The sequence below is a fragment of the Aythya ferina genome, assembly GCF_964211825.1.
Source record: "Aythya ferina genome assembly, chromosome: 19".
Classification (NCBI taxonomy): domain Eukaryota; kingdom Metazoa; phylum Chordata; class Aves; order Anseriformes; family Anatidae; genus Aythya; species Aythya ferina.
The window spans coordinates 11,485,473-11,509,461 of record NC_140309.1 but is presented as its reverse complement, the minus strand read 5'-3'; the positions used below and the strand labels follow the sequence as shown (position 1 = coordinate 11,509,461).

At 39.6% G+C, this 23,989-nt stretch overlaps 1 protein-coding gene across 9 annotated transcripts in view; it reads left to right on the top strand.

The window, feature by feature from the left end:
• The window catches only part of SYNRG (synergin gamma), a gene marked incomplete at its 5' end in the record, with an annotated part of 42,175 nt that overhangs the window by 9,438 nt on the left and 8,748 nt on the right, over nucleotides 1-23,989 (top strand). For 5 of the 9 annotated variants that reach the window (XM_084493605.1, XM_084493604.1, XM_084493603.1 and 2 more), the window contains 14 exons: nucleotides 300-599; nucleotides 1,335-1,556; nucleotides 3,822-3,899; nucleotides 4,619-4,815; nucleotides 5,518-5,769; nucleotides 6,614-6,750; nucleotides 9,148-9,263; nucleotides 9,434-9,496; nucleotides 11,436-12,389; nucleotides 20,873-21,469; nucleotides 21,816-21,979; nucleotides 22,703-22,756; nucleotides 23,343-23,439; nucleotides 23,730-23,878. In XM_084493605.1, coding sequence (XP_084349731.1) covers nucleotides 300-599; nucleotides 1,335-1,556; nucleotides 3,822-3,899; nucleotides 4,619-4,815; nucleotides 5,518-5,769; nucleotides 6,614-6,750; nucleotides 9,148-9,263; nucleotides 9,434-9,496; nucleotides 11,436-12,389; nucleotides 20,873-21,469; nucleotides 21,816-21,979; nucleotides 22,703-22,756; nucleotides 23,343-23,439; nucleotides 23,730-23,878 — 3,380 coding nt within the window. The remainder of the gene's footprint in view (nucleotides 1-299; nucleotides 600-1,334; nucleotides 1,557-3,821; nucleotides 3,900-4,618; nucleotides 4,816-5,517; nucleotides 5,770-6,613; nucleotides 6,751-9,147; nucleotides 9,264-9,433; nucleotides 9,497-11,435; nucleotides 12,390-20,872; nucleotides 21,470-21,815; nucleotides 21,980-22,702; nucleotides 22,757-23,342; nucleotides 23,440-23,729; nucleotides 23,879-23,989) is intronic. The other 4 variants (XM_084493610.1, XM_084493609.1, XM_084493608.1 and 1 more) reach the window with 3 other exon arrangements.

Here is a 23,989-nt window from a genome sequence, read left to right as displayed (position 1 = left end):
TATTCTGACCCCGTCTGTTTAAAACAAATAGAATACTTCGATAGCCAGTGTTAAGAATCAAGCTTCAATCAAAGTATTTACATTTTAAAAGTCTGGGAGAGAAGATGCATGGTTGGAAGTGGCTGCTCCGTTTTACCTCATGTGTTTATGCTGACAGTAACCGCTGTTCTCATCTCTGTCAAGTTGCCATTTCTTCTCACCCATTTGTTGTGATTAGCTAGTATTTGCCATTTTTCCTACCTTTCCACTTAAAAACCTTCTTCCTCATCACTTTGCGTTGTGTTCATTGCATTTTACAGATCATCCCACATCATCCCATTCTGCTGTATCTGTTTCCCACTCTGCTTTTCTCGATGATGAAGAATTTAGTGATTTTATACAAGGGCCTGTTGAAATCCCCAAACTGGTGCCTCAGCCTGCCTCTCAGCCTTTTCAGCCTTTCCATTCTGGTACTGAGGTTGGGCAACTGCTTTCAGAAAAGGCTGTGGGTCAGCCTCTCCCTCCAGCTCAGACTCCAGTGTTATCCATCCTGCATGGTACAATTGGGCAGGTTCCTTATTTTCCTACCTCTGCATCTTCACCCAATATCCATAAAACAGGTAACTCTGAAGTATATATATATTTTTTTTAATATCAACTTCTGTCATAGAGCTATGGAGAGCCTTTGCGTTTTTTTTTTTTTTTTGTCTTTCTGAAAGATATATATACAGTCAATTAAGTAGAAACCTGCTGATCCACAGGGAAAGATGATTCGAGTCCCCTTCTTGCTTCCCTTAGAACTGCACTGTAAAAGCAAGTCCTGGGTGGATCTGAAGATGGCTAAATATGCATCTGTCTGATCTTAAGTGAATTAAGTCTTGTGTACTAACGTCATCTTAAGTACATGTAGTAGAAGAGTTGAAATGGTGGTATAAAAAATAACTTACGCTGATGTGGAACACTTATGTGCTTCCTCTCCTGGAGGCTAAGTGGATGTTGGTAAGATTAATGTGAAGAATTTTGCTTATGTAAATATTGGACCTGAGCCTTAAATCGTGCTTTTGCTACCAATGCACAGATGATTATGCAACAGTATTCCTAATACAGAAAATAGTTTAATCTATTCCCAACTCATTGCTTCTTGTTAGTTGAATTTGTTATATATACATGGTAAGTGAAAAGCAGAATCAGACCATAAAAGTGTTTGAACAGGGTTGGTGCTATTGTTCTGAGATGGAGCAGGTTTTCTTCAGCATTTGTCAGTGGTACCAATAATACTTTTGTCTGAAGGTGTGGAATTACAGTCTGGGTGATTAATAACAAAATATAAATAATTCCTCCTGCTGTTTATTCAGGCTCTTCCTTGGAGAAAGTCTTAGATAATGGCTCAAATGAATCTGAACAAGAGCAAACCAAACTTAAAACATCTGAAGTTGGGCACAAAGCCTCAGCTGCGAGACAAGTTCGCCCCAGTCTAGGCATCAATGACTGGGATGTTGTAGGTGGACACGAAAGTGGTACCACAGCTGCAGAGGCGCACAAGGCTTCAGAACAAAACATAGCAGTTGAAGAGTGTGGTGAGCAAACGAAACATTTGAGAGAACTTAATAAGACGCTGCTTGAACGCTAACACTCTGTACACTAATTCTAAGACCAATCCTGCATAATTTTGCTCTGAATGCCTGCTTGAATAATGTCAGGGCCTCCTGCTCTATGCTAAAAGTAACAGCTGTGATTTTGCTTTGAACTTTTCCACGTGAGTTTACTGCTGTGATCACTTTTAACACGTTTGTTTAATCAGGTCTTCTGTTTTACAATGTTCTGTCCTCTTTCTTGGAGAATTAGAAATGTTATGTTTTTATTTAAAGATGGTCAACGTCATGGTTATTTTCCATCTTTTAAATTTGAAAGGATAAAATCTTGTTAGCTTAAAGCTCTTAGCTCGCTTATACTTATTTGCCAAACAGTTTGCCATTCATATGTATTACATTTCAAACTGTGTTTTAGAGATAAACATTTCAAAAGCTGGACCAGCTTTAGTTCCAGCTTCGATTTTATTAAAGCTGACTATTAAACGTTTGGTTTTGTTTTATTTCAATCAAAATAAATGCAAGGTTGTCTGGTACACCTTGGTAAGTGCTCTGATGTTATATTCAAGGGTTACATGAAATCTGAGCTCAAGTGTAGTCAAGTATGATAAAAATAAATGTAGCCCTTTTTGTCATCTCACTTTACTGGAGGGTGAAAGGAGACAGAGAAGTGAGAGAAAGCTTCTGGTGTGTAGATAATTGAATTAGGCACTTTCCCGAGCAATTGTTTTTTGCCTAGAGGTACCATGACTTTTTATTAATAATCTTGTATGTTCCTCTTCTCAGTCACTGGGTATGTTGCTTTCAAATATTTTCTTATCCAATGAGTTTTTGTTTGTTTTAATATTGGATGAAGTTAAATGGTTTGAATAGACATTTTTAATAATGGAGGGGCTTTTTAATACACAGTAAATTGCTAAAGGTGACTTTAAAGAGTCTGCAGAATGAAATAGGAGCTGTTCATTTATTCATAGTTCAGTCAATTGCATTGTTTTTGCACAAACTCAATACAATTGGAGAGCAACAATAGTTAAGAATACGTCTAAAGGTTGTTAAGGGTGTTCTGAAAGATGAGCTGAAGTGCTTTGTGAGGAACAGAAATTCAGTAGTTAAGTGATAAAGTTGAAAAATGGCAGACCTTTAGCCATCTGGATATTATCAGCATTTTGAATAAGACTCACTTATCTATCAACTAAATATGACAGAACTCCTTTTCATTTCTCATTATTTGATTTGTAGGGGCTGAATTTTATCAGAGATTCAAGGGTAAGAAGCAAGAATTGGATAAATGTCTGTGCATACATGTCTGTGGAAGAGTGGTTAAAGCTGAATAACAACAATGAAATTGGAGAAAATAGAAAATTTATTTTCCTTGGGTGGAGAAATGGTAGGAATTGATTGTTAAAATGTACTTGGAGTTACAGGATGATTAGAAATTAGATTGCAGTCAGGAGATGATCCGTGTGGAAGTCGAGGTGCACTGGGAAAGAGTGAGTAGAAAAGACCACGAAATCCAAAATTATTTTGAGTTTCTCATGTTCCATAAAAATGAGCACAAAATCTGCTCAGGAGGAGCTAGATGGGATGTAAATGCGAGACCAAGGGGAAGAGTTAATGTAGTGGAGAAGGAAGCAATCAGTTCACAGGGACGGAGTTGTGGCAGGTCACACAGAAGCTCATGGCAGTGAAGGCAGCTGTGATGCCTTCCGGTTCTGAAGTGTGGGAGCAATGAGGCAATGGTTATGTTTTTGGGAACATGGGAAAAGATCTTGCTGAGATTTAGTATAATAGGCTGTTTGTGGGTTTCCCCGCTAAGGATTTTCTGGAGGAATGTTGTGAATGGTTCTTATGCTTTTGGAAGGTATTAATTTATTCCATGAGTAGTCCTAATAGCAGGCAGCTGACGGGAAGGTTAGTTTGATATTGCATTGCTGCTGTTAAGCAATTTTAAGAGACAACGAGACCTGAGCTTCTGTACAACTGGAAATTCGGCAAATGAGGAGCTCCTTATTTCATTGTGTATATAACTGTATTCTTGCTGTTACCCCCAAATCATTCTAGTTATGTCGAAATACGTATTTCTGCAGTGGCTGTTTTTCCTCTGAGCACAGTGATTCCTATCTGAAATCTTTGCCTGAAAAGCTAAATGATGCCGCCAAACTATGATCTAGTCTCAAAGACCTTTATACTCTGAATCTGTCTGTCTTAATACAACCGTGCCTTTCTTTTTCCTACTAAATGGAACGCGTTTAGGAGTTGGAGTATTCCCTTCACAGGACCCTATTCAGCAAATGTTGCCTCCTTGGATTTACAACGATAGTTTGGTCCCAGGTAAATGTGAAAGTGGGCATTTAACTAAGTGGGCAATGTAAGGTGTGAATGTTTTGGTGAGCGTACGTTACTGTTTATTGGTTTTAAGCATTTTTCTTCAGTTATCAAACGAATCCTGCGTTTCTGATATGTTACATTTATGGTGGCTTCATCTACATTTGAAGAAAGGATTTTCTTCAAGCATGCTAAATCCTTAACCTAAAATTTCTAATGAAAGCAGATTATGTTAGAGGTCGCTGTTGCTAATAAGACTGCTTTCATGGGCAGTCTGTTTCTGGCATCTCTTTTAATTGAGGAGGCCCATTTCTTAAGGCTGTTTATCTTATACATGCAAATTACTGTAGCATGCATTTTCTGTTTACCATGCTAATATTGATTACACTGAGATTTAAATACATAAAACTTTTATAAATATATTTTTATATGGATTATCCTACAATTTTATTAAAGAAACATGTTTTGTAATAAAGCACTAAATGTATTTTGTATAAAGTATTTCTTCTTTGCTTGTTTTAAACTTGTGCATAAAGATCTTCCAATAACACATTTAGATTAGAAGTGATGATGGCATACAACACCAGAATGTTGCTGCCTTACCTTACACTTTAGAATGTTATTAATTTGATATAATGTTGAGTTTGAGATAAAGTAGAAATGCAGTCTTAAACTTGCCTGAAAACAGCAGTTGTCACTGCCTAATGCTGACTCCCTCTTAACAGAGCTGTATAAGAAAATTTTAGAAACCACTTTGACTCCTGCTGGAATAGATACAGCTAAGCTGTATCCCATCCTGATGTCATCTGGATTGCCCAGAGAGACTCTTGGACAAATATGGGCTTTAGCCAACCGTACCACCCCTGGGAAGCTCACAAAAGAAGAGCTGTACTCCGTCCTGGCTATGATAGCAGTAACACAGGTACATCTAAGGCTTTGGGGATTAGTGCAAAAAGGTAATTCACTTAACTAATCTGCCGTAGACTGACTGCATTTTAGCACAAAGGGATGGTGTGCCACAGCCGTAAAAAATAAAATACTACTTTGCTGAAGTCCAGAGAAGAAGCTTCCCCTGTAACTTCGTTAGGACTGTAATTTTAGCCCTTGCTTGCTACCTCTCTCCTGAGCCAGTGGAGTGTGAATTTTAGTCTTCAATTCTTTGTCAGCACAGTATCATCTCTTACCATTTATTTCTAAATACCAGCCTTGTATGAAAACTAAGAGGAATGAAGAATGAAAGAGCAATGAAGATCTCGTGGGAGTGGACTATATAGCACATGCCAAGTTCAGCATAGCTTTGCTTGCCTGTGCATGCTAGACTGATTTACTAAAAGCTAAACAAAAATGCTGTCAAATGTCTCTGCTCACCCAGGTGGGTATCATTGACCTCGGAGTAACTCCAGCCGTCAGGGTGTTGAATAGGATTCATTTTGTTTATATAGGCTCTTGGTCACATTTTTCCGTTTCAGAAGATCTACCTGAAGCTGGAGCAGAACCCTGCTCTTTCATGGTTTCAATAACTTTAATGGTTTCAATAATACAAGCTAGAGCTAGGAGTGAGAATGCAATATGCCTTTTTGCTGATGTGTTCTATACAGTTGTCTTTGCTTTTCTGCCTTTGCAGAGAGGAATACCTGCAGTGAGTCCTGATGTGTTAAACCAGTTTCCAGCTGCCCCTGTCCCCACTTTAACTGGATTTCCGATGCCGCTGCCTGCCACAGTAAGCCAGCAGCCTCTGATGCCCTCTGGACCACCACCTGTCTCCATGCCTCTTAGCATCGGACCAGCTGTGATAGGAATGAACATAACGGCACCAGCGGGTGGAGCTGCAGCACAGCCTTCGGGAGCTTTCATGCCATCCTACCCACCAAGTCAGGTTAGAGCTCGCTCTGTTTTGTGGCAAATACTGTCCTGGAAAGAGAATTAGCCTGAATGTTTCAAAGCTGTGTAATGACAACAGGCTTTAAGTAAGCAGAACAAAAAAAAGCTGGAATCCAGAATGTGGCATCTAAAAATGTGAAGTCATGCTGCTGTGAATGTCCTTTTATTCTTTCCATTTCTTTCTGGTAGCATTATAAGAGGTACAACTTTCTCCATTACAAACTAATTGAATTGAAAGAGAATTTTAGTTAGGACTTCGTAATGCACAAAAAATGGAATTTTAGGTTAAACTACATGATAGAACCTATCAGATTACAGAATAGTTAGAAATAAGAGTTTTTGGGAGAAGATGCAAACTATAAAAACTAAAACCCTCTTTTTTTTTTTTCTTCTTTTTTTTTTTTTTATTTTTTTACAACATTGTAAATCATGTTGAGATCAATTTTGCTGTTTTGCAAATATGGTTCATCTTTTTGGTGGTCTTGCTCTATGTATCTATTGATTTAAGTTACTGAGTGATTTAAATTATTAATAGTTATCCTATATTAAAAGATTACATGGCTACGATCAATAATACATTTAATGTGAAGGGAATAGAGTTCCTTACTCAGCTGTCCTTCATGCATACTATCTGTAATCCTATACGCCTTGTATGTGTTGACTGGGTGAGGTACAGGTGAAGTGGAAACACTGACCATACTAATTTTGCTTACTAATGTTGAAAGGGTTGTGGTTTTGTTGATTTTTTTGGAGTGTATCACGTTACTGATCTACTTTCATGTTGTATGACAATTTGGAGAGACAACGGTATATCAATTTACATGTTATTTGTAATGCAGGTAGTAAAACCAGAAGATGATGACTTCCAAGAGTTTCAAGATGCTTCAAAGTCTGGCTCACTAGATGAAACTTTCACTGATTTCCAAGGGGATGGAGCTGGCTCCTCCAAAGCAACCAGTTCACAGCATCGGAGCAGGTAGCAGATCTTTTGATTTCCACCCCTTCAGTATTTTAGAATTCTTTTAAGAGATGAAGTGCTTTCCTCTTTTGTGGGTAACTTTCTAGCCTGTAATTTTCTTCTGTCACATGACTTCTACTCTGACAATTTCTTCTGAAGGTTGTTACAACTACAATTAGGCTTTCTGAATCAAAAATGACATTTGATGTGCCATAGGTGGTTGGCCATTCTTTACCATTCCAGTCACCATGCTGAGGTAAATTGCACATACAAGGTGTGGGGCTAGGTTTTCAAGTGTTTACACTACTGCACAGGCAATTGAAAGTTACTTCATACTGTGCATTCGGGCAAAAATCTTACATAAAGCTATTCAGAAAAAAATACACAAGGACAGGGGGGTTCTGCGTTTAGTGTTGTGTGCTTCCATTAATAGCTTGACCCAGTGTTTGTTGGAGTTGACAGAAACCATTTGCTGACATCAAGGTCTTTTTTCAGGCCCTGAATATGGACCCCGGAATTCATGCAAAAAGCATGACATTGTACTCTTAAATGACAGAGAATTTTAGTGGACAGGGTTTTTGTTATTTCTCTGGCTAGCATGTATGTTGTTGATAGCTGAATATAAATCTGAATTGAAATCTTATGTAGACTTAAGCAATCTTGGCTCTTCATCTGGGAGACTGCCAAAATGTAATTCTGGCTCAGGCAGATTTTGTACAATAAAATATGCATGCTTGCTTCCTTTGAGAGTTTAAAATTGATCTTCCAAAGTTCTATGATCACAAAATTACAAAGTGTTTACTTCTACTGCATGTGGCAAAGTTTTGTGTAGCTCCCACATGTCTAATTGTAGACATACAACTTTTCCATGTACTGAACTATCTCTTAGCTGCAAATAGAACGAGTGTTTTCCAGGTAAGTAGTGATTACCGGTTGCTTCCTCAACAGTGACATCAGCTGGGGATACTAAAACAGATCGTTCAGTTACACTGTGCCTAATGACATTCCATGTAAGGAATTTAATTTTGCTGATGTCAATCACTAATGCCACGTGTAGTTGAAGGCGCTCTATTTTAAGTATATCTTAATTTGCGTTAGACGTCATTTTGCAATTAAAGCCATTCTGTTAGTGAAAGTTTTAGCAGAAACACTGTTTTTAAATTCCACGGTGGGAAGTAGGGGATCGTAAGGAAAAAAAAAGTGTTTCATTGCAGCAGTTCTCTTTATTCTGTTGTAAAAGCATTCGTTTTTGAACAAAATGTTACAATGAGCTATAATCTAATTGCTTATGGAGCTTTATTTTAAAAAAAAGCCATCTGTAGAGTACAGATGATTAACCATTACATTTGCCAAGATTGCATATGTAATAGCCTGTTTTGCAGTGATGTGAAATTTAATTAAATTACCATAAGCTATATTTTTTTTGACGCTGCTCTGTCTGCAAGCATCACAGACCATCATTAGCACGTGTGTGCAAGTGGTAGGTCTGTATGTTGCTTGTAGGCTGCTGATAAGGAGATTTAAATGGCTCTGGAAAGATTCTTGCTTCAGGCCAAAGAATGCCATAGAAATTCATTCACGTTTTCAATGTGTATAGGATTGAATGACATAAACTAGAGGTAAAATGCATCATTCATATGTAAAGGATGTTGTTCTGTAGAGCTGCCAAGGTCTGATAAGGAGGCTTGTGCGGAGGGCAAGCAAATCTCTCACAGAGCATCTTCTAAATCTTTCAGCAATTGCTAACATGGTGTTAGGTTATTATGGCAGTTTTACTATATAAAGTGTGTTTATGTGCAAAAAGATTTGCTTATGTAACTATGGAATAATCCTGATGTTGCTGAATAGATGGTTACCTAAACGTGCTGATTTGCACTGACAGAAATTCAAAGTTCTCTTTTACTTCACTTTGAATAGTGGTTCTGCTTTATTCTCTTAATTTTGCGATATAATATAATCAGAAGTTGATAAGCTGGGAAGCATGGAGCTGGAAAAACTTCATGCAGTTTTGACTCTACTATAGCTACTTCTACCGGAGAACAGTCCTTACACTGCCTTGGACACAGTGCTAAATGAAACATCAGTGATTCTTGGGGTGTGTCTATCCTCTTGTAGGCTAAGAGTTCCTGTGGTGGAAAGTTTTGGAGTTTCTTGCTCACGCTTTGTTACAAATCAAAATCAATAAAGGTGAAAATTGACTTCTGGCCTACAGAAATGCAGTTAGGTGAGATAAAGTGCAAATTCTTCCATCAGTTACCCAACAGCAACTACCTGTTTACATGCTCTTACTCTTGATAGATATGAGGTAGTTTCCATAATGCTGTAGTCATAAGAGGCTCCTTTAAATAAAACCTGGAACCATATATTTCTTCTGGATAAATTAAGGAACTTTGCTTTTATCTCTTTTGTTTTTAGTGTTCCTTCTTTACTAATGCCACTCCCAGGTAATAAGACACTCTCATCAACTGATAAGTATGCTGTGTTTAAAGGAATTGCAGCTGAGAAGCCTGAAAGTACAGCTACTTTTGGAGGTAAAAGGAAAAATATGCAACTACTCTGAACAATGTATTGCAATGTTTCATATATCTAGTTTCTGGCATTTATTAAAATTTAATGTAAAAAGTCAGAGCAATTATGCCAATGTAAAATTTACGATACAAGTTCATAACTTTATGCAAATTTCTTTTCTCACATTCACTAGACTGTGGGGACAAGTATAGTGCTTTCCGTGAATTAGAACAACCATCAGAGACCAAATACATAGGTAAGCAGTATGTATTTTTGGAGATGCTTTAACATATTTTCATGATTTTTTTTTTTTTTTTGTAGTTCTCTATGAACTGTAGAATTTCCATTGCTAGGATTCCAGAATAATGGTCCTTCTGCTCCTCTGAACAACTTGACAGGAAGTATCAATATACTCTCCAAACAGTCTACAAACTGTTTCTAGAAGATTGGCATCTTTTTTGGATGCTTCTGAGGCTCATTTTAAAATAACAACATAGCTGGAGTTTGTCTGTTTTAAGTAAGGAATCACATATTCTTAGAAGGCAGTAGAGTAAGATGCTTCTGGACAAAATTGCAACGTTTTTCTGTAGTAAGGGCAGAATTTAAATCTTTCACAGTCTTTGCTCTAAGAATAAATATGGTCACTTGTTTTTAAATTTGTGTTTAATTTTTTTTTCTTGATTGGGAAAAGTAAAACCTAGATGGCATGTGAGATGCAATATCTGTGTAATTACAAAAGCAGTCTCTCCCTTTCACCAGCTTACATTTCTAATGGAAAAGTTTGCAATCCATCAGTAAGTGTAGTTTGCTGTGATGTTTCATTTTTGGATGAATGGATAGCAATTTCACAAACACTTATGCTGTTGATGGGCCAAGCGAATTGGTTTGGAGGGAAGGGAGAATGGAATAATGTCAGCTATAGTCATGGTCTTCTATTACCCTTGTAAGGAGCAGTCTTTTAAATTTTGGTTAAACTAATTTAAAGGGTAATGGTGTATTTCTAAACTTGAACAAAATCTGTTTGTTGGATGCTTGTCATAAGTTATGCATAAATACTTTGAAATTACAAATGATCTCTGTAAATATATGCTGGTGAATGGGTTAAACAACTCAACATTTGTCACATTATTTTTCATGTGCAAAAGAAATAAAAACATGTAAATAGGAAGAAAGCTATAAAGTTACTACACCAAAATATTTAATGTAAATCCAACGAAAACATTGTTACCTAGTGTTTAAATAGGTTTAAATTATTGCAGCACAACCTTACATTCAGTATATAGTTTCTGGGTATTTTCACATTTTATGATTAATTATGCTCACTTTCATGTGAAAGTCCATCTCCAAGCTCCCTACTCAAACTGCAGGCACTCAAAACAGAAGTTAGATGTTTGAGTTATTGCATTTACTGAAGTTCTGACACTGTCAGAAGGAAAAAATGATAGATTAAAATGAGAGCTTTATAAGTGTTCTAAAACAACCTATTAGGATGACAGCCTGGCATTCTGTTTTGCTTGTGGCTTGTCTCTTCCACCCTTTGGGTTCCCCCTATGCACCATTGGGTAGGTTTGTTTGGCCGGCTGTCTTCTTTTAAGCCAGTTTATACTTTCAGAAGTCGAGTTGGTCCCTCCTACATTCCCCTTCCAGTTTATAAGCTGGGCTGCTTTTGTCTCAACATTCTGCTGACATCCCATGAAGACACTACATTTGTGCAGTATGTCAAAGGGAGGGAGGGAGAGCTGCTTCTGTAAGAAAGCAAATGCTATATTGGTAGAAGTCAAATTCGGGGTTATGTTTGTTGCTTGGCAAACGTGAGAAGGATGAAGTGGGGAAAAAGCTTTATGCAGGAGCTGAATGAGACAGCTGATCACCTTTTGAATCTATTGGTGATGGTGTGTTTTTATATTAACTCATTGTAAAGGGAATTTAATCTAACTTTGAGGCTGTATGAAAGACTTTTTTTTCTTTTTTCCCCTGGAATGACTGTTAGAATCGCTGACCCTGAAACTTGTGTGGTTTATACAAGTTGAGTTTGCAGTTCTACGTGCATCTTGAGGTCTTAATTTAAATAGTTTGCATAAAATCTTTCTGACATTGCATGAAATAATTTGCTTGCTTGCATGGTATGGGTATGATGTATTTGTTGTCACTGCAGTATCTTACTACTGTGTTGTTTTTCATTGTTCTTCCGTCAGGAGATAACCTTGCAGAATTCAAGTCTGCAGCAACCAATGATGGCTTCACAGATTTTAAAACTGCCGACAGTATCCCACCATTAGAGCCGCCTACAAAAGACAAAACTTTCCCTACATCCTTCCCTTCTTTACCTATTCAGTCAAAACAGCAAACACAAGCTAAGCCCTCTTTGAATCTAGCAGACTTGGATCTTTTTTCCTCTACTGGAGAAAACAAGCAGCTCTCCTTCCCGCCTGCATTTAATGCATCAAAATCGTCCTCCTCCTTTCCTCCACCACCACTTCCATCTACCACTGTGCAGCCAGCACCTAGCAAAAGTTCGAGCTTAGCTGATGAGTTTGGAGAGTTCAACCTTTTTGGGGAATTTTCTAATTGCACATCAGCCAGTGGACAAGATGACTTTGCAGATTTTATGGCTTTCAACAATAGCAGTGGATTTTCTGAACAAAAATCAGACGACAAATACAATGCACTTAAGCTAGAGGCCAGCCCTGTTCCTCAGCCCTGCTCATCTGCCAGCACGGTGAAGAGTGGGCAGAATTCAGCCACCTCTGCTACGCCCACCAAATACGATATCTTCAAACAGCTTTCTCTGGAAGGCTCTGGAGCAGGCTTTGAGGAGGGGAAGGACAACACGCTTTCCTCAGTGAAGAGCGACGATGATTTTGCTGACTTTCACTCCAACAAGTTTTCTTCCACGTGCAGCAGCACAGATAAGTCCCTGGTGGACAAAGTCGCAGCTTTCAAGCAGGCCAAAGAAGACTCTGCGTCAGTGAAGTCTCTGGATCTCCCGTCTATTGGCGGCAGCAGTGTTGGCAAGGAGGATTCTGAAGATGCGTTGTCTGTTCAGTTTGACATGAAACTGGCTGATGTGGGAGGAGATCTTAAGCATGTCATGTCTGATAGCTCTTTGGATTTGCCAACAGTTAGTGGCCAGCATCCACCAGCAGCAGGTGAGGAATTGGTTAGATTGCTCTGGTAACGTAGGTGGTGGAGGTTTCAGTGTTCTGTGTGCTGAATTACAGAATAATGCACTGGTCTTTCAGTAGTGAAAGGCTTCTAAATCCGTGCACCTGCTAACCGACAGCCCCTTAAAAGGGCAGTATTTATTTTTTTTTGTCTTAGGTGACTAGAGATTGAGCAGTTTGAACTCGATTCCAGTTTATTTTTGAGACCTGACAACATCGTATTACTGGTACCTGTTAGCAACCGTCACTTAAGGGATCTGCGTGGAAAATTTTCTAATGCAAACGATGTCATTCCGTTTATATTAACAAGATAAATGGCAGAGAGTCACACTTTAATTTATTGGTTTCAACAAAGCATTTGACTCGGGGACTTAACCCACTCTGTGCTGCTAAAAGGGTAGGCAGAACACTCATTTGTGCTGTTAATGAAAAGCTGTCTAATCAATAACACTAGTATATTCCCGTTACGGGGGGGCTTAATTAGCGTAGCCAGTATTTTGCAGGACTACAGGTATTGTGTATACTTCTTAGAGTTAATACCCTCATTGGAATAATTGTGCAAAGGGTCTGTAAATGCTAGTACCATGATTGATAGCTTTTGGACCTAAATTTAAAACCACGGGACTTTTTATTTTATCCTTATCAGGCTTTCACCTTCTTTAATTTCCCTTTATGAAAGTACTCCTGAGAGAATGAATTAACCATCTCCAATCTGATTGCATATCATAAAAACAAATTTCCCAAGTGTCCTGCTTTTTCTTTTCATATGTACATAGGAAGATAAGATGTAGTTAAATGTTCTGTGGCCTTCAATAATACGGGAACCATTACTGTGTTCTAGGGACAAGTATTATGCAGTCAAAGGCTTTTCTGAACGGGGGAAGCATACAAACTGCAAACGTAAAAGCTGTTACTGCAAGAATTGGTAATTTCCAGATGAAATAATTCTTCCATTTTTGCAGATATGAGTAGAGAAAATATACAGTACTGTAATTTTGCATTATATGCTATTTTTAAGTAGGGGAGGAAAAAATTGAGTTGGCAACTTTGACATGGAAGATACTCTATAACAGGGTACAAAATATCAGGAATAATTTTATTAGCAAAGACATTTAATTTTCATATTACTGCTTGGTGAAATTCCAAGTCGAGTGAGCTGTCAAAAACGTAGCACCTACAGTGTATTCTTGAATGTTTACTTTGGTTTTGAAAGCACTTTTTTCGTAATATTTTTCTAGCCTCTTTTGGTGGTAGCTTGACTTATGTAGCTCTTCTACGGTACGTGAGCTTTTGCCACAGAAATCAGTGATTAATAATTGCCATTTGTGGCAGGAAAGATTTCTTTGGGTCGTTTAAAGGGGTTAGCCGATCATGTGCTTGTTGCTAAACTTTTGAACTTTGAAGTATTAATTAGAAGCTATTTTTATTAAACTCAAACAAGTCTGTATTCTCTTATGGTGCCAAGCTAGATGTTTTTCCACAAGGAGGGTTTTACTCCACTGAATTCTGTTCCAATCTCCTAGCGGAGCGTGCTCTTGGACTATCTGTTACGAATACTTCTGTGCTCATGTGTTCCTCTCTGTATGTTTGATGCATTTCAAGCTATGAACTGCTGATGTTCAAGTCCTTTTTTATTTTTTTAAGTTTACCTAAGTTAAAAAGCAGATTTTTTTTTTCCTCCATTTTCTTCGATCTGTAAATCTAATGTCAAAAAGGGACAGTATCCCTTTGTAGTCCTCAGTGCTGAGAAATGGCAGACCAGGCACTGGGAACCGTTAGGTTTGCAAGCAACATTTAACACCCAGAGTGAACCAGAGCAGCGGGGTGGGGGCTGTTGATAAATAGTAGACTTTTCTGCTGTAGTGATATAGAGGTTTTTATCCTTTGGCTATTGAGATTTCACGTTGTGTAGCTTTCGGACGTGGGCAGGTAGGTTGCTTGTGCTGGGAATTAGCGAGAAGACACCTAGCTGCCTCCCATGCAGCTGACCTTGGCCTGGAGGGAAGCAAGTTTTTCAGTTTTGCTCTCCGAAGGGGATACTGTCTCTTTAAACTTTGCTATAATTCTTTGTGTGGAAGGTAGATTATACTAATGTTGCCTGATTTCTCTTGCATATACTTCGTATAACCCTTTGAGCACTGCCTGCATGCTGTTAGTTCAACCGGGCTGCTTCTTTTAAACCAAATTTATGTTTCACTCCAAGACTAAAGCATTTTTAATTAGCATCTAGTCATGTTATATGAACCTAATTTGTTCTGCCAAACGTTGCAGTGGGAGCGTACCTCGCCGGGGGTATTCTCAAAGGGTTATCCAGTTTGCTGCACTTACAAATCTGTAAAGTACCTTTTTCTTTGGCATTACTGGAGATCTCTGTATATTTTAATCAACTTCAGGTTTTTTGCTGCTTTTCTAATGTCTTATTTCAACTAAACATTTCCTGTGTGAATGTGCCTTCTCAGATCTGCTTTGATATCTCTCTTCTGCAAGTATTGACCTGCATGCTTTATTCTGATAACACCCTTACGAGCTCCTGTGTATCACTATCTTTTGTGATCTGTAAGTCCTGCTGTGTTAATAAATATTATCTTGGCATATTTTGAAAATGTGGGGGTGTGTGATTTGTTGCTGGATTGCAATCATACCTCTTTTTCCTGCAAAATACAAAGTTTAAAGTTATAGTATCCCCTTAGGCTGGTAGGGCAGCGTGCGGGCGAGCTTCTCCTCTGCAAACCTCTTGAGCTGGGTGCTTGGACCTCCCTCTGTGCCTTTCTGAAACCTTCAGTGTCAGCTAGACAAAAACTTTTTTAAGAGAGGATCTTGAAAAGGATCAAATAGACCAGACATATGGTGGCAGGGCTGTTTCTGTGCATTGGTTTTGAGGGCACGGTGGTAGTTGGAGCTGAAGACAAATCCTGGTACCTCTGTCCCCAGGTCTCCTCATCTGTATTTCCCTGCTGCTAGCCCAGGTTGTAAGAAGACTTAGTGAAGAAGGCCATTTGGAAAATGTGTAGCTCTTTAGGCCTTTATGAGTAGGAGACCATTAAACAGTATTTTGATGTTTATTTAGCTAATCCAGAGTGAGTTAACTGGTGCCCTAAAGTATAAAGGGCCCTGCTTCGTTCTTCTCTGTTTTGAAAGTCCTAGCTTACTAAACATGAAAATTTTCAAACACAAATGACAGCTGCAAATCTGTGCCACAGCACGGTGTCACTTCAAATTCTTCCAAATCCTGGGCCACCAACAGTTTTGGATTATTGTCAAATTAGCAAACAAGGTTAAAAGCCAAAAATACTTGAGATGTGGGGTAAAGTTCGAGTGTTATGCCAGTGCAAGCCGGATTTTTGTAGTTCCTTGCCCCAAAGCCAAAAACAGGCTAAAAGCCAGTTTTTTCTTCTTTACACCTCTCTCATTCTACAGAACCCGTACATTATGTCTAGCCCTAAAGCTTTTTAAACAGAAGGCTTGAACATAAACCTGAGAGACTTAATTCTGCAGGGCTTGTGCTGTTAGTATTTGTTCAGCTAATCATACCTGGAGGAGGAAAGTAATGTTCACGACTGCTTTAATACATTTTTGTCCAGGCTTGACAGTCAAATTCACATGCTTGCAAATAGAAGAGATGTAAAAGACTTGTTTATCCTGCAAAGGTTCCCACCAAGGGAAGGTATCTGTGGTCTTCTGAAGCCGAGCAAAGGGCACAGAGGCACCAGCAACTCCTTGCAGCTCTGTCCTGGCTCCTGAAGGGTTGAACTGAGCTGGCTCCTGCTTCCCATGCACGTTCAGAGGGTCTTTATTCTACTGTGAAACAACGTTCATCATGATAACAGGAAAATAATTAGCAAGGGCTTTCATTCCACAAGGTTTGAAGGGTTTCCTCTCCTTTTCCCTTCATTTTAACGTAGCTTATGTTCAGCACTCTCGATGGTTCCACCTCAGCAGTGCTGGGTGCTGCCTTTCAAGGGAATTGCACTGGGGCAATTGAAGCTGTTGTGGACTTCAGCAGCTGAGAAATGGGCTTTGCCTTTCTCTGATTAGTGGCAGGCAGGACACAGACAGCAGCAGTACGAGCTCTCTTCTCGTCCAATTCTCATCCTGGCCCTTCTCGGGGGTCTCTTCCCTGGAAGGGGTCCGGAGCTGGTGCCTGCCACCCGTCAGTCTTGGGGCTTCTTGCTGGTAACGGTGCTGGTGTAGGAGCTGGGCTGGGTTTTGGGGCACTGATGTTGTGCTGCTACGACCAGAAGCAGCATCCTGCATCACCCGACCACCCCAAACATGGTGCGAGTTGCATTTATTCATTAGAGTTGAATATAAACTGAAATATTGAAAAGTGAAACCCTCCTGTGTTGGCTATAATTGCTAAGTATATGATACAATCTTGAGAATTGCATTTTTTCGTTGTTGTTAAACTAACTCACTCTGTCAAAGGTTTCTTTACATGATTGAACTGTTGACATGGAAGACTCCAGCTTGTAAATTGCCTCCAGGCATAACTTGATCCTTGATAGCTGCAATACATTGTTATAGTTGGCTCAAATGAAGGATGGCAAAGTCTTTTGTAGATTAGATAATGTATAAAATGGTGTTTTACCTGTATCTCACCCTGTCAGTATTCTCCCAAACTCTGGTTGGCAGCTCCTCATGCACCGCTCAGCACCAGCAGCGGTGCCAGCTCTAGGTGATCCTCAGGCAGGCTGAACGTGGAGCAGGGAGCACGGCTTTGGTAGTTCAAACTAGGTGGGAAGGAAAGGGTAAATATTTCAAACCCTCTGCACTGGATGAAATACGAACTGGGTTTTACTTCTAAAGCTTTCAGAAACTTCCAGCGCTCCAGCACAACTGTGAAGATCACTCTTTCCATTCTTGGTTTGCTAGAAAATATTTTTTTAAGGAAAAAAAAAAAGTGGTTATGTGATATTTGAATGGATCCAACTTGGATTTTTATGGACGCGCACACCCCCTTCCCTCCCTGACCCCTCTTTAAGCGGTTTGGGATTCCATGCCCATTGTATTTCACGGGGTGTGTGTTTGTAGTCACGCCAGGGCTGGCTGTGCCAATTCCATGCGGCTCTAACTGCACTGGCAGTAAGAGCACTTAGATTTTTATAACAAAACTCAAATCTCATGTTTCTGAAAGCTACCAAGGTTACTTAGGAATGCTGTTTTATTATGATATAGTTCACTAAAATCCATTGATGCATCCCTTTCATATTTGCCCTGCTTCCACAGGGCAGTCTGCTGCATGTTCTCCAAAAGGTGCTAAGAAATCAATTTTAACCTTGCCAAAAAGGTTGCATATCCTCAAAGGAAAGCATTTTCTTAGAGATTTGTATGGATTTATTCTTTGCTCTTTTTTGGATAAGATTTAATGCTTGCCATCAGTTCAGATGCTGTTTGTACAGAAAGTTTCCTGCCGGAGGAAATGGCAGGAGCTCAATAGCAGGTGTCTTTGCTAAATGCGATACTTAGACTTAATTCTTTTTTTCCCACATAATCACGTCTCGCTTTGAAAAAAAATATTCTGATGCGCATGCATCTTCTTATATTTTGAATTGCCATAACAGCAAAATGAAGGTTTTATTGCATCCGAGGTTATAAATGCAGCGTTTTAACTGGAGCGGTTTTATTCATTAAACGTATCTGCGGTCTTTAAGAAAAAGGCTGTTGCAGGAGCAGTGCTTAACAGCGCTTAATAAAACAATCTTGTGCCAGTAATAAAGATACCCACATCATAAAGAGTTCTCTAGGGTCAACCAAGAAGTGCTTTTCACATGTAAACTGCTGCCTCGCTTATTAGTCTGGTGGCGAGTTGCTCTGCTGCCTGTCGAGGGAAGAGAAACGCTCCCCTTGTCGTTATACTGCAAATGTGCTGAGAGCTTAGGTAAGCCTTTCGTCCTGCTGTAGCTATGGCAAAGGTTAGGATTGTGCTTCTATACAAAACTTCTGACTCATGACAAATACAGTTCATGGCCTAGCTAAATATAGCGTGGGTTTTTTTGCAATAGAATAAGACTTTTTTTATAAAACCTACTTTACCTTGAACTACAGTCATGCAGAACTTTGTATTTTTTGTACTTATTAAATTGTTTGGGGACTGCTTTAGCTGTAGACATTTTGTATTTGAACAACATCTTTCCTGTAGTAGAATACTTTCATAAAAGTTTATTCTCCAGAGTAATACTTCTGCAATCAGTGAAACAATCCAAATAAAATGCATAGACTAGAAGTGTGACGTTTTATCTCAGCCCTTAAACCTATAGAGGCGGGCTTCATGCCTGCATGAATTCACATAGAGAATGGCAAATATTAGCTTGTGAATAACAAAATCCTTTTCTGCCTTCCCTGCCAGGATTACAGGGGAAGCGCTGGGAGCTCAGGGCTCCCATCCGATGCTGTTACTGATTCTGCGTGTCCCCGAGCCAGGATCGGTCAGCAGGAATGCAGTGACCTGCTCCTTTAGGATGTGCTTTCAGCTCCAGCTCTTACCGGTTATCAAAGAAAGCATTCACCCGAGATTTTGCAGATCTTCATAGCAGGATCATCACTCTTTCTTGCCACACCTTGGTGAACGCTGAGACAATAGCAATGCTTAAATCTGTGCTGGGTTTTGAAGTCAACGCAAATTGAAAGGGAAAGGTTGCTTAGTACGCTGTGGTATTTTCAAGATCTCAGGATTAATTACAGTTGGCTAACATTTTGGAGGTTATTCTGGCACTCTTTAATGCTAGTGAAACTCTCATTTAGCTTCTCTAAACAAAACCTTATATTTGAGAGCACAAGGTGTGGTTTCTTGTGATAAATTACCGATCCCTTGCAAGTCAGCTCCTTTTTACCTCAGAGCCTTGTTTCTGTTCAGTTTTGCCCTGAGCAGGTGATTTCATCTCGTCTGTTTACCCTTCTGCAAACTGCTTGCTCTACAAATTTAATATTCGAATGGCACTTTGAAATGTTGCTCTGTATATTCAAGGTGCTAATGCTTATTACTGACATGCTGTCAGCTGCACAGGCAGCAGCTGCGTGAAGGCTGTCCCTCAGGACACTCCGATAGGTGACACATTGCACGGAGACGTTTCGCTTTGTTGTAGTAGCCGTCAAGCTCTATCATTATATCGTATACTCGTTGGACTTTTTAATTAGCCGTGGATGTGGGTCGTGCCTGGAAAGCAGCCTGAAGCACGGCGTGCTCTCCCCTCCCAGTAAAATGAATAAACGTCGGTGGAATATTTTGTTAAAACGGCTTAATCCTCAGGTGGTGCAGCCACCCTGAGTGAAGAGGGCGGCTGGGACGTCGCCGTGGGTCTGCCCTGGCTGTGCTGAGGCCAAGCTGTGCCTCCTGCCTGCCAGCCAGGTGAGGCCCTAACGCTCACAGGAGCCTCAGCACGGATGATGCTCAGGGAATGTGTTTGCTTCGCCTTGGGACCGTCTGACCGTAGGCCCTGAGCAGCGGCTGAGCGTCTAATCCAAGCTGACAGTCGCTAATGCTGGGAAACAAATGCCAAAGGTAGCCCAGCAGGGCTTTTTAAAACTGCTCAAATGAAAACCATCTAGCCCCTGGCTCTGGGCGCCTTCGCTGCGGATCAATCTCAGTCGAAATGTGAAAGATAAGTTGTGTGAGCAGCAGGCAGAGCCTGGCAGGAGCTGGGCACTGCGTAGTCCCCTCAGCTGGCTTTAATGTAAGCAGCCAGACCGTATCTCACACCCGCTCACGGCAGTGAGAAGAACCTAGTGGCCCATATAATTGCTGGGTGAGTACGAATGTTTGGACCTTTCTGCAAAATAATTGGATTTTCTCTATCCTTAAATGAACAAACAGTGTGTAAATGCTAAACCGGGATCTTTGTGATATCCATTGTTTCTGAAACTTGTAGGTTTGAAGAGTCGGTCATGCGGCACCGCAGTAATTGTGATAAGCTTTAACGCGACTTCTTAAAAATTCTTGCAGCATGTCTTTATACATTATTTGCATCAAAGCATGAATATAAAATGGATTAATACTTTATTGAAGGGGATGGGGAAGCTGACCAAGCTGTCTATGTGGTTGGTTTGGGTAAGGTGAAATAGCAACTCCAGCATCTCATTGAGTTAATGCTTACATCTTGCTTATAGATTCAGTAGCCAGCATCAGAAAACTGAAGTAGTGACGGGTGCAGTACGTATTGTCTAAAAACATCTTTTTTTTTTAGTGTTTCTTTGCTATCTGGAATGGGATGGTGACTTTCAGCTTAAAATATAAGACACTATTCAAAGGTTGAGGCTTGTATTTAGTAAGTAGAGAATTTTTGTATTAAACGCTTAGGTATTTTTTGGATTATTTTTGTGCAAACTAGCTTAAGCCTCATTGAAACAACAATGCACTGTGTTTGTTTCTGCAGTTCTCTGAGACTCTTAGCAAGTAGCTATTATTTTTAGACAGTGTGAAGAGATTAACGTTTGAACTTCAGCTTCTAATTGTAGGGGTTTCTTTTTCTCAGATGTAGATGACTTAAAATGTGCCCCCTTTGGAAGCTATAACAGTGGGTCTGCAGTCAGCAGCCTGGCAAGCTACGACTGGTCCGACAAAGAAGACATTCACCAGAGCAAGAAGTTCTCCTCCTTTGTCCAGGCTTCGGGAAGCGGATCCTCTGCAGCTACCTCTGTTCTTCAGAAGAAGGAGACTTTGTTTGGCAGTTCAGAAAACATTACCATGACAACCGTTTCCAAAGTGACAACCTTTTCTAGTGAGGATGCATTGCAGGATGTTTCGTTTGCAGCCTTTGCAAACTTTAAGGACTCCGGACCAATATCCAGCGGTCCAAGTGATGATGACATTGGAGACTTTGGTGATTTTGCAAGACCTTCATCAGAAGCGCAGGATGCAGCAGCCGACACAAGTCAAGAGGCAGACTTCCTTGCTAGTGGCATCTCTTCTGAAATGCGCAGGGAGTCCACGGATGACTTTGGAGAATTCCAAAGTGAAAAGCCAAAAATTAGCAAATTTGACTTCTTGGTGGCAACTTCCCAAGGCAAGATGAAATCTAGTGAAGAAATGATCAAGAGTGAGCTGGCTACCTTTGACCTGTCTGTTCAAGGTAAGCCTGCTCAGAGCAGAGCAATCTCATAAAGCATGTACTTATTAAAGGCTATTTTTTCTAGTCAAATTATAAATTAGCCAGTGGGGTTTGTTCTAAAGACTACTGGAAACAAGCTCCTTATTGATTTCTATGACGTTTGGAGTAGAGTTCTTCGTAGAAATAAAAAGTTGTTGTGCCAAAATTTTGTAAGCATTGAACTGGGGAAGCTTGCACCAGTCAGTGAGTAAATAGCAGGTTTTGTTCTTATGGAGGCATAGTGCATCCCTTGATACCACTACGTTCATTTTAAGTACTCCCTGCCTTTGAGTGGAAGAAAAACCTTGTTTATATCCGAACTTTTTAGGGTCTCATAAAAGGAGTTTAAGCCTAGGTGACAGAGAAATAAGCCGCTCTTCACCTCTACCAGTTTTGGAGCAGCCGTTCAGAGATCGTTCAAACACCCTCAGTGAGAAGCCGGCCTTGCCTGTCATCAGAGACAAATACAAAGACCTGACCGGGGAAGTTGAGGTGAGGAATTGTCTGGAAAATCAGCAATGACTTTCATTGGCGTTGTGATATTAAAGGAGTTCTGTATCCCAGCTCTTTGGGACTTCAGCTGTTTCCATTTAGGGTGTATTTCTAAGATGGAACCTGGGTAAGGTTAGGTGTTTTGATTTTGCTGTTCATAAAGAAAGGGTTCTTTTCTTTGTCTTCTTCTTATGAACAGGAAACAGTTCATAAAGGAGGTTTCTTCTTTAAAGCCTTGTGGCATGGAAAAAAATGCTGGTGTCTGAATCATTTGACCTTGCAGTCCAAGCTTGTAACTGGAAATTGGTTATGACTAAAATCTAATCCTAGTTTTGGCACTGAGACTGTTGGCTTTGAGAAATGGCTTAACTTTTTGGCTGTGTAATCGTTATTTCTCTCGCTCGTATTAAGAATAGGATGGTAAAAGGACTTGGATTAAGTTCTGCTAATCCTCATTTCTGTAACGGCAAACCTGTAACAAATTTGTTGGGAGTGGGTATGTGCATTCTTCCTTTTGAAACTAGTTCTAACTCCCAGAAATCAAATTTTAGAGGTCAGATGCAAAGAGACTATTTTAAAAATTAGGAAAAGGTATTTTAGATTTTTTCATAGCTAACCTGCAAATGAACTCTTTAAATACCTGTCTTCTGTATGTCTGTTGTGGTAGGAGAGAGGGAAATGCATGTAGAAAGAGGATTCAGACTGTCCTTTTCTTTCAAATAGGAAAGTGAGAGATATGCGTATGAATGGCAAAGATGCTTGGAGAGTGCCCTGCAAGTAAGTGTATAGCCTCTGAAATCGTTTCCTCCTTAGTGTAGGTACAAATTTATTCAATGTTTAAGACTGTATAGGCATGGAAAGGGTGTGAATCAGCCCAAGCAGAGCCCAATAAAATATGTTGTTTGGGGCATTGGTATCAGCACCTTGCTCTTCAGCACCGTATTTTAGAAATGGGCATATTTAATGTGGCTTGAGGAGAGGTCATTGATTTTCTGGTAATGTGTGTCAGGTATTTCACAGCCAGAGTAATTTTCCTTAAAATTTCTTTTTGCTGTCTAATACTCAAATGCAAAAAAAACCTGAATGCTATTATTAAACTAAATAGCAATGCATGCATACACTTAAAACTACTGTTTTAGTAGTGAAAACATTGGTGGGAATGCACTAAGGTTTTAAATGTTCATACTTTTACCCTGATCTACTTAGACTTTCAGCATGAAAGTACAAAATCATAAGACTGAATATAGCAGTCATTTAATTTGCCTCCTTTTTTGTGTAACAGTTTCTGTTGGTGACAATTTTGTTTGTAGTAATTATTTTAAGGTAAATAACACCTCCTTTTTATGAATCTTACTTCCACCAGGTCATAAAGAAAGCAAACGATACCTTAAATGGAATAAGCAGTTCATCTGTTTGCACTGAAGTTATCCAGTCTGCTCAAGGCATGGAATATTTACTAGGTATGTTTTAATTTAGTGCCTCTCTTGCATTAAATGTTCTCCTATACTAATGTATAATCATTTTTCCCAAAACTGTATTTTTTTTTTTTTTTTTAGCTTAATCTATGCCTGTATTGAAAAGATGAGCAACAACTCTGCTGCTCAATAATGTAACTACTACTTAGAAAAAACAGTCCATGACCGCCTTTAATGTGCTGTGCCTATTTTGTGCTATTTTTGAGCCACAATTTCAGGAACCTTGTTCCTGCAGTGAATTCATCTGTGTTTCTTTGCTCTGTTTTATTCAACAGGGGTTGTTGAAGTCTATAGAGTAACAAAGAGAGTTGAACTGGGTATCAAAGCAACAGCTGTCTGTAGCGAGAAACTCCAACAGCTGCTGAAGGACATCGACAAAGTATGGAACAACCTAATAAGCTTCATGTCACTTGCTGCTTTAACGGTAAGGCCAAAAATAAGTTATCTCTTTACTAGCAGAAACCTCATAATTATATGTAAAATGACTTCATGGGGTGTCCTAACTTTCTTTTTTTTTTTCCTCTTGCAAAATGGA